Below are 10,595 nucleotides of genomic sequence, written 5' to 3'. Positions count from 1 at the left end.
GATGTAAAAAAAAATAAAAAAACCTTCCCCATAAATGTAGCCACGTTGTCCCTTAGAAATGATATTATCCATGGCCACACAGAAGCTATTGAGGTGCCAGGACGAAGGTGGGATATGTAGTAACTCCCGGCCATTTCATATGAATAAACGTTCAATCCCTCCAGCAGGAGTGGTCGTATCCAAGGACAAACAAACTTGTTTTTAAGGAACAACATCTTCATAAAGGGTCAATTTTACTTTAATAACATCAAATTGAAGAAATGTATTTATATGGAAAATGAATTCAATTAAATGTTAAAGGGATTGTCCGAGATAATTAAAACTTTACTGGTGGGGTTAAAGTCCCTTGATGCTTCCGTGTCCAGTGCCGTCGTCCATCGCTGCCATGTCCATGTTCGTTTACAGCGGCACGGCAGCTCAGCTTCGGCAACTTCCGGCAACCTGGCATTGTTGGTAGGTCGGAGCTGCCATGCCCTGTAAATAAACAACAAATAAACAATATGGGCGGCGGCGCGGGACACGGGAGCGCAGAGGGGCGGTTTATCGGTTTATAGAGGAGCTCAGTCTCTATTGTGCTGTTCAATTTAGCCAAACCTATCATCAGCAATCTACCTATGGAGGCAAATACCTAGTGACCTTCTAAACCCTAATCTAATTTTCCCTAATACTTTTTAAACTAAGCTACACTTTATCTAGCTAATATGCAAATTTTCGCCAGTGTCTACTGGGGGGGGTGTAGTAGCCTCTCTGGGCCGTTGGAACAACTGCTACTCCACACCCCAGTAGCCTCTGCGATCCCTCCTACCTGCACGCCTTGGCGCACTCCTGACGCTATTGCTGTGGTCCTGGATGCTTCGGAGCTCTGCGCATGCGCAGGGGCTCTGGCTCACGACCAACAGGCATGCAGCTTTGCGTGTGCTCTCTGAAGCCAGAGCTACTGCGCATGTGCAGCATCCAAAAGAGCTCGGGACGCAGAAGTGCCAGGGTGTGTGCTGAGGGCATCCAGGTAGGAGGGACTGCAGAGGCTACGGGGCGTGGAGTAGCACAGAAAGCCTCTGCCGAAAAGTTTAGATTAGAAAGTAATGGATTCCTGATTGTAGGTTTCCTTTAAAAGATTTAGTTATACAGATGTCAATTCTGTCTATAACAATTAATCCAATTTATTTTCACACAATACTACCGTATTTTTCCAGACTATAAGGCGCACCTTCAATAAATGCCTGCTAAAACGTCTAGGTGCACCTAATAATAAGGATGAATGACCAGCAGGTGGCAGACCTGTGCACAGTACAAGGCAGCTGTTGTCTGTAAGTACAGTTCATATATAAGGCGCACTGGACTATAAGGCGCACCTGATTATAAGGATGAATGACCAGCAGGGGGCAGACCTGTGCACAGTACAAGGCAGCTGTTGTCTGTAAGTACGGATCATATATAAGGCGCACTGGACTATAAGGCGCACCTGATTATAAGGATGAATGACCAGCAGGTGGCAGACCTGTGCACAGTACAAGGTAGCTGTTGTCTGTAAGTACGGTTCATATATAAGGCGCACTGGACTATAAGGCGCACCTGATTATAAGGATGAATGACCAGCAGGTGGCAGACCTGTGCACAGTACAAGGCAGCTGTTGTCTGTAAGTACGGTTCATATATAAGGCGCACTGGACTATAAGGGGCACCTGATTATAAGGATGAATGACCAGCAAGTGGCACACCTGTGCACAGTACAAGGCAGCTGTTGTCTGTAAGTACGGTTCATATATAAGGTGCACTGGACTATAAGGTGCACCTGATTATAAGGATGAATGACCAGCAGGGGGCAGACCTGTGCACAGTACAAGGCAGCTGTTGTCTGTAAGTACGGTTCATATATAAGGTGCACCGGATTATAAGGCGCACCTGATTATAAGGATGAATGACCAGCAGGTGGCAGACCTGTGCACAGTACAAGGCAGCTGTTGTCTGTAAGTACGGTTCATATATAAGGCGCACTGGACTATAAGGCGCACCTGATTATAAGGATGAATGACCAGCAGGTGGCAGACCTGTGCACAGTACAAGGCAGCTGTTGTCTGTAAGTACGGTTCATATATAAGGCGCACTGGACTATAAGGCGCACCTGATTATAAGGATGAATGACCAGCAAGTGGCAGACCTGTGCACAGTACAAGGCAGGTGTTGTCTGTAAGTACGGTTCATATATAAGGTGCACCGGATTATAAGGCGCACCTGATTATATGGATGAAGGACCAGCAGGTGGCAGACCTGTGCACAGTACAAGGCAGCTGTTGTCTGTAAGTACGGTTCATATATAAGGCGCACTGGACTATAAGGGTCACCTGATTATAAGGATGAATGACCAGCAAGTGGCAGACCTGTGCACAGTACAAGGCAGCTGTTGTCTGTAAGTACAGTTCATATATAAGGTGCACTGGACTATAAGGCGCACCTGATTGTAAGGATGAATGACCAGCAGGTGGCAGACCTGTGCACAGTACAAGGCAGCTGTTGTCTGTAAGTATGGTTCATATATAAGGCGCACTGAATTATAAGGCGCACCATTAATTTTTTAGAAAATCAAAGGATTTTGCGCCTTATAGTCCGAAAAATACGGTATATCAGAGGTCAAATTTCTGCGCCACCCTGAACATTGAAATGACTTCTCTTCTTGTGCTGAGCAAGAGTTGATCTATGATTATAACATTTCCCACATTGTGAACAAGAGAATGGCTTCTCCCCTGTGTGGATTACCCGATGTTTAACGAGATCGGCCTTCATTCTAAAGCATTTCCCACATTCTGAACATAAATATGGCTTCTCCCCTGTGTGAGTTCTCTGATGCTTAACAAGGTCAGACTTATGGCTAAACAATTTCTCACATTCTGAACATGAAAACGGCTTCTCCCCTGTGTGAGTTCTCTGATGTTTGAGAAGATCAGATTTTTTGCTAAACCATTTCCTACATTCTGAACATGAAAATGGCTTCTCTCCTGTATGGACCAGATGATGTTTAAGAAGATCATATTTCAGGCTAAAACACTGCTCACAATCTGAACATGAATATGGCGTCTCTCCTGTGTGGATTCTCTGATGTTCATAAAGACTCGATTTCCTTGTAAAGCATTTTCCACACTCAGAACAGGAAAATGGCTTCTCCCTTTTGTGAGTTACATGATGTTCAAGGAGATAGGATTTCCTAGTAAAACATTTGCCGCACTCTAAACATGTAAATGGCTTTTCCCCTGTATGAATTGCTTGGTGGTTAATGGCGGCGGACCTATGGCGAAAGCTTTTACCACATTCTGGACAGGAAAATGGCTTCTCTCCCGTGTGAGTTCTCTGATGCTCAACGAGACACGATTTCCTCGCAAAACATTTCCCACATTCAGAACACGAATGTGGCTTCTCCCCCGTGTGCCTCTTTCGATGTATCAGGAGATCGGATTTTTGGCGAAAACTTTTCGGACATTCTGAACATGGAAATGGCCGCTCGTCTCTATGGATTATTTCGTGCTTAGAAAGATTGGATTTCTTTCTAAAACCTCTTCCACATTCAGAACATGAAAATGGCCGCTCGTCTCTATGGATTTTCGCGTGCATGGTTAAAATAGATTTCCTTTTAAAACTTTTTCCACATTCAGAACAGGTAAATATTTTTCCCCCTTTATCTCCTGTACCGTGTCCAACCTTCTGTGATCGATGACCTGAAGGCTCCTTATGACCGGCGGGGTCAGCGTATCGACCTCTACTGTTGTGGACTGATGGGATCGTTGTTAGAAGGAGTGTGGACTGATCTTCACCATTGTCCTTGGAGACATTGTTACATTTTACTGTATGATGCGGAGTCTCCAGGACATCTGTAGTGCAGCCACCTGTTGAAAATATAAAAAAAAGGGTTTTATAAAACCAAAAAGTAGACATTTTATTAAAGTTCTGATACAAATCAATGATCAAAACATGGAGGACATCAATCATAAAGGATACAGCATACAAGTCATGCACTTTCTGCCTGATCCTTGAAATTTTAATAAAGTATTGAATAGGTCTTGACCAACAAGGGGAGAGAAAAAAGGAACTGGCCGGCACATCCACACGTCACACAATGATCTCCTGCCGCTATTCTACATTATATAACAGTGGTGGCGAACCTATGGCACGTGTGCCAGAGGTGGCACTCAGAGCCCTCTCTGTGGGCACCCAGGTCCTCAGCATAGAGTTCATAAGACAGGACACATGGCCTCCTCCTGCAGTCCCAGGACATTGAGGACTATTTTAAAGCAACACATCCTTGGCTGCCTGGGACTGCAGGAGGAGTGAGAAGTTGTGGACAGAGCTGGATTATAATTCGATCTCCTGCCACAGGCCCTGCATTCTTCTTGTACAGGGGACCCTGGAGGGACGCTACATTAATAATCTGAATTTCTCCTCTTTCTACTGTATTGATGTCCTCAGGATGCCAATACGATGAAAGCTTTGACAAAGCAGTGAGCAATAAGTTATTGCTTAAATTGTCGTGTTGGCACTTTGAAATAAATTAGTGGGTTTTTGCTGTCGTTTGGGCACTCGCTCTCTAAAAGGTTCGCCATCACTGTTATATAACAAACTCCAGGTTCTTAGTTACATTTTGATCAAATTGTATAAGCCGCCAACCACTTCACGGTGACCTCTTTATGGCGGGTCCTTAGGCTATTATGTGCGGCATCACATGGCGTCCACCACCGCCGCAGCACAGCGCCGGCAGGGACCAAGACCCGGGTTGACCCCCAGCACCCATAATGGCAGGCATAGCCCCCATGGCTCCGGGTCCCCAACATGAGCCCATCCTGCTACGGTACGGCGGGCACACGTCATGTGAATGTAGCCCAAGGAGAATTTTTTAATGAAGTATATTAGAAAAATATTAACAACTGCCACCCCCCCCCCCCCCCCCACACACACACACAATATCAAAAAATATCTTAAATGACGTTACTCTTGAAGCATGGCTGAACATGAATATACATAGATGGGGAGTCAACTTTACAAATGGACTGTGAAGGTTTTAAGGCATGGAAAATAACAATTTATGGATAGTTGTCCTGCTGTATGATCACAGTTTTCAAAGAAATGTTTAGTTAGTGTAGGTTAAGTGTAACTGACTTGTTCCTTTTAGAACAAACCTTCAGAACCAGGGAACTGCTCATACATCATTTTACTATATTAAAGTGAAAGCTGACATTTTATCTACATGAGATGTGCACCAGGAGATACCTTAGGGGTCACAAACAAAGATGTGGATGTTGCAGGCGCACCAGTGTACCTCCGTGCACCCCCTTTCGCCAGCAGGTGCACTTACCTCGCCACACTTCCAGCTGACGGTCTCCTCGATCCAGCGCGTGCGTCGTCTGTCCGAGATTTAAAGGGCCAGCACACTGCTAATTGGCGCTGGCCACCTGGCGGTCTATAAATGGCGGCCTCTTCCTTTATGCCCTGCCGGATCTTTGTGCTTTGTGCCTGAGAGAAACCTCTGTCCCTATGCCTTGTGATTGATTGCTGAATTTCCATTATGACCCCGGTTCTGCTCCGGACCTCGCTCCTGTGCTACCGGTCCTGACCTTCCTCTATGTCCTCGACTCTAATCCCGTGCTACCTGTCCTGACCTTCCGCTATGTCCTCGACTCTGATCCCGTGCTGCCTGTCCTGACCTTCCGCTATGTCCTCTACTCTGATCCCGTGCTGCCTGTCCTGACCTTCCCCTTTGTCCTCGACTTTGATCCCGTGCTGCCTGTCCTGACCTTCCGCTATGTCCTCGACTCTGATTCCGTGCTGCCTGTCCTGACCTTCAGCTATGTCCTCGACTCTGATCCCGTGCCGCCTGTCCTGACCTCCTGCTTCTCCCAGGCTACGATTCTGCTGTACAACTCTGCACTTCACCTTGGCTGCCACCGCGGACAAGGTCACGTCTCTGGAGCGACCTGGTGGTGCCACGCCGCAGCAAGTCCAACTCTGGTAAAAACCGGGTACCACTTAGACCCCGCTCCCAGGTGTCGGCTTACGTCCTCGTCCGTGGTGGTACCGAGGGTCCACAACTCCTGAACCGGACACTGGACAAAACTAGATTTTTTTATTTACCCTCAGATAAGAGAAACAAACTTCAATTATCTGTTATTTTCACTTTTTTTTGAGTGCAAAGTTTGAGGAGTAAAAAACAAAAAGCAAATTCATTTTCCAAGTTACCATTGGTCTGTGATATTGTACTAGATGAAGGAGCCTATAGAACAAGTTATACTATGCTTAATAAGTGATTTTCAGTTTTCGATAGTTATCCCTTACCTTCTATAGTAACTTTCTCCTCCTTACACTCATGGGAACTTACACAGTCCATAAACGTCTCTTCTTCGAGCGTCACATCTTCAATTTTGATAATATTTAGATTTGCAACCTTATTCCCCCAAAGAAAGAACAAAGGATTGGGGCGTTGAAGAAAGAAGACACGAGAATTATTATTATTATTATTATTATTATACATTGTGACCAGTAACTATAATGTATATCATGAGATTCAACAAAATTAGTAACCAGTAACCGGGTATAATAGAGGATTTCGCCATTTTAATCATCTCATTCATACTTTAACAGAAAACAAAATACAGCTTAACCCTTAAAAGGCTTTAGTGACCAGTTTTTTACTGAATTTTCATACTTACATAACTTCCTTCTTTGTGCATTACCTTAAAAAAATTGCAGTTTCTATTTATAGGAATATCCCGGAAAAAATGGAGCAAATATGGAGATGTTTTTTTATAGTGTAGTGTAGAGGGATTTTCTAAAGATTTAGAAATATTTATTATTATTTTGTGTTTGTGGGTTTTTGCCTTATAATAGTTCCATGAGGGGACCTCTATAAGACTCCCCAATAAGAGGAGGAAGTGACCCCTTGCAGAGGCAGTGATCACGTGACCAATGGTTCTATAGAGCTGGCGGCAGTGGCGGCTTCTGTAGTAACTGCACAGAGCTACGCCAGCGTTAAAGGAAACCTATTAAGGTAGATCCGGGGGTAGGGGCATCTTACATATGTAAGGATAGTCCTTTTAGGGCTCATCCTTTACTCCCCTCTATCTTTTCTAATCTTTCTAATCTCAGGGAATATGCAAATTTTCTAAAGAGGCTACTGGGGCGTGGAGTAGGCGGAGCTGAGGCTACACGGCACGGCTACTCTACACCCCAGTAGCCTCTTTGATCCTCCTACCTAGACATCTTCAGCGCACAGCTACAAGGAGCTGCGCGCCCTCGCCCGCGAAGCTGGAGCACTGCACATGCGCAGCGCACAGGCCAGCGACTGCGCAATCTCAGCTCCAAAGCCGGAGCTACTGCACATGCGCAGAACTCTGGCTTCACGGACGAGTGCACACAGCTCCATCTACCTGCGCGCTGAAGATGTCTGGGTAGCAGGATCAAAGAGGCTACTGGGGCGTGGAGTAGGCTCCGCCTCTTTAGAACATTTGCATATTACCCTGATTAAAGATTAGAAAAGATAGAGGGGAGTAACAGGTAGATCCGTGGTGGTAGGTTTCCTTTAAGCAGTAGAGCAGCAGCAGCAGTCAGACCTCACAGGTCCTGCTCCCGTGATTAGTGGGAACAGAGGCAGCCAGAGACCCTGGAGAGAAGGCAGAAGGAGTTAATTACTGAGCAATTACAGCTATGTACTTAATACAATCATGTGACCGCAGGGTCTGAAAGTGTTAATCAGCGCTGCTGGGTCTTATCAGACATCAGCCCCCATACTGGGTCACTTCCCCCTGTAAGTGGGGCTTTTATAGATGCCCAGGGAAAAGCTAAATAAAAAAAAAAATAATAAAATACAAATGTCTTCCACTTTTCCACCCCCTAGAAAACTAAAAATGAAAAAAATAAAAACTCTTTAACATTTGTTACCTATGCGTCACGAAACAAACACCACAAACATTTTTTTAAGGTAACAAACAACAGTAAGAAGTTATGGCCCCTGAGCCACTGCAAACATTACAAATATGCAAAAATTCCCCCGGTCCTTAAAGGACACCTGTCATCAGGTCTCTGCCACTAGTCCTGTCACCTCTTCCTGTTGGAGCAGCTCACAAGGATCCCATCCCAGCCTTTATCTAGTTATTTCATACATTATTCATTGTAAAATCATCTATTCTTTATTATGTAAATGAGGCTGGTCACATGGTCAGAGGCAGTGATGTCACTCCTGTTACCCCTCCCCTCTCCTCCCCCTGCTCATGTCTGTGTGTAATGTATAGTAAAGCATTGCCAGTGTGTGTGCTGCATCTGCTGACATGCTGCATCCTCCTAATATACAGGTGAGAGACACAGACATCAGCTACACATGTACCTGACATGTTCTGCTGTAACATGGCTGCAGCCTGAAGCTGCTGTATCTCTCCTATACACACACACACACAGGCTGCAGGGGGCGTGGCCACCAGCACCAGGAAGCACATCATTATACAGCCTCACATCATTATACAGGCTGTCAGTCATGCACTGGGGGTGTGGCTGTGCCTCCCACTCATGAATAGAGTGGACAGCTTGAATATGCTAATGCTTCATTGGACATTTCACAGGTCATTTGCATACAGCTTTAGGACCTCATTGCTTAGGTTTACAGGCATGTAGAGGGACAATGAAGGGATAGAGGCAATGCTCTCTAATGGCAGTTTATGAAAATATATTTAGTTTAGGTGGGTTATTTTGCATGACGGGTTCTCTTTAAATCCTTTTCTGGTCTCCTTATGGTTTTTCCAGAATTTTGATCTTATGAACTCATATCAGATTGGTTATAGACCATCAAAATCCATCATGATAAACCAGAGCCACTTACTGATAGATCTACGCACCAGGACTTGTATTTGTTATCCATGCCATCCTTCCTTTTAAAATCAACTTTTAAAATTATGCTGCGGTTGTTACCAGAGCCCCTCTGTGTTTACAGCCTGTTTTCAGCCTATTACAGTGTGCAAGAAGCACTTCCCCCCCCCTCACACTGGGAGCTGGAACTTCCTCTGCTGCAGTAAGGTTACATCAGGCAGAGGGAGGGGGAAGTGCTGAGGGAAAGACAGTGTAACAGCCAGTGAAGTCACAGCAAGGAGGAGCTTTGTAACACACTTTAACTTAATTATAAAAAGTAGATTTTAGAAGGAAGAAGACCCCAAATATAAGAAGATACCACAGTCCCGGTGCCTGAATCTATGAATAAGTGTCCCTGGTTTATCAGGATGGAATTTAAAAGGGAGATTTCCTTTAAGCTTTTATACAGGCAGTCCCCGGGTTACCTACAAGATGGGGTCTGGAGGTTTGTTCTTAAGTTGAATTTGTATGTAAGTCGAAACTGTATATTTTATAATTGTAGATCCAGACAAAAAAAATGTTTGCCCCAGTGACAATTGGAGTTTAAACATTTTTTGCTGTAATGGGACCAAGGATTATCCATAAAGCTTCATTACAGACACCTTACAGCTGATCATTGCAGTCTGGGACTATAGTAACATCCAGAGAGGTCACCAGAGGTCAGAGGGGTCTGTCTGTAACTATGGGTTGTCTGTAAGTCGGGTGTCCTTAAGTAGGGGACCGCCTGTATTCTGCTCATATCAGTGTCTGGGAAAAGGGACGCAGAAGCAAAACCTGATTGAACTGAAGAAAGCGCTTTCTTCCATAACCCCCCCAGGGTCCGGGCTGCAGCATCAGGTCCTAGTTCAATGGATAATTGATAATATCAGAAATACCTGAGAACCTTGTGACACATTCTCATGTTCCTCTGTATAATCCTCCTCATACGCACGACTCGAGGTCTCTGGTGTTTCTTCCTTAATTGATTTATCTGTAAAAAAAAAAAAAAAAAACACAGTCACAGAATATAAATGACCCATTCACTTAATTTAGTTGCTAAAATCTTAAAACATCATAAAAATGGAAAGGTAGTTGGAGGTTCTTAAAGAGTATCAGTCATTTCAGATGATTTGTGATAGTGGGGGTCATTTATTTACCCGGTCCTGTCGCCATCCAGCGGCGCATTCTCCGACGAGAATTCGGGTCTTCCTGAACCACTCAGCTCAGGGATTAACCAAGATTTGATTCTGCATCAGTGTAGCTACAGCAGTCTCAAGGTATGTTTGCTTCATAATGCATCACATCACATGGTAGGTTTCCTTTAACCCCCAGAATTCACCGTTTTATATATTGACAGATTGTTAGATGTGGCGATACATGTTTATGAGTTTCACAGTTTATTTTTATATTAGTTCTAGGGAAAGGTGATGATTTTTAGGTTTAGGTTTTTGACTACTATTTTTCAGACACCCTAGGGTATTTTAACCCTAGGTTGTCTGATCTATCCTGCCTTACTACACTATGGCAGTCTATGGGGATTTTGCACACGATATGTTACAATGTGACTTGTAATTGTATACTATAATACATCTTCAGGAATAACAAGTCTTCAGTTCTGATAAAGACCTGAGGCTTTCATGGTGACTTGGCATTGCTCCCCTATGACAAGCCAGGGGGTGTTGGTCAAAGCCAAGATGGCGGGGCCCATGTACTGGCTGTTACGTCGATTTGCACCAAGGGGT

General features: G+C 44.6%; 1 protein-coding gene across 6 annotated transcripts in view; it reads right to left on the bottom strand.

The window, feature by feature from the left end:
- Positions 1-341: 341 nt before the first annotated feature.
- LOC140106026 (uncharacterized) overlaps positions 342-10,595 on the bottom strand; it is a 582,332-nt gene continuing 572,078 nt past the window's right edge. For 5 of the 6 annotated variants that reach the window (XM_072130192.1, XM_072130193.1, XM_072130191.1 and 2 more), the window contains exons 5-7: positions 9,750-9,844; positions 6,316-6,424; positions 342-3,875 (exon numbers count right to left, since the gene is read on the bottom strand). In XM_072130192.1, the coding sequence (XP_071986293.1) occupies positions 2,629-3,875; positions 6,316-6,424; positions 9,750-9,844 (1,451 nt within the window). In that variant the 3' untranslated portion in view covers positions 342-2,628. The remainder of the gene's footprint in view (positions 3,876-6,315; positions 6,425-9,749; positions 9,845-10,595) is intronic. The other variant, XM_072130187.1, reaches the window with a different exon arrangement.

This window comes from Engystomops pustulosus, chromosome 11 (assembly GCF_040894005.1).
Source record: "Engystomops pustulosus chromosome 11, aEngPut4.maternal, whole genome shotgun sequence".
Classification (NCBI taxonomy): Eukaryota; Metazoa; Chordata; class Amphibia; order Anura; family Leptodactylidae; genus Engystomops; species Engystomops pustulosus.
The sequence above is the reverse complement of the archived record's forward strand: the minus strand, read 5'-3'. Positions and strand labels throughout refer to the sequence as shown.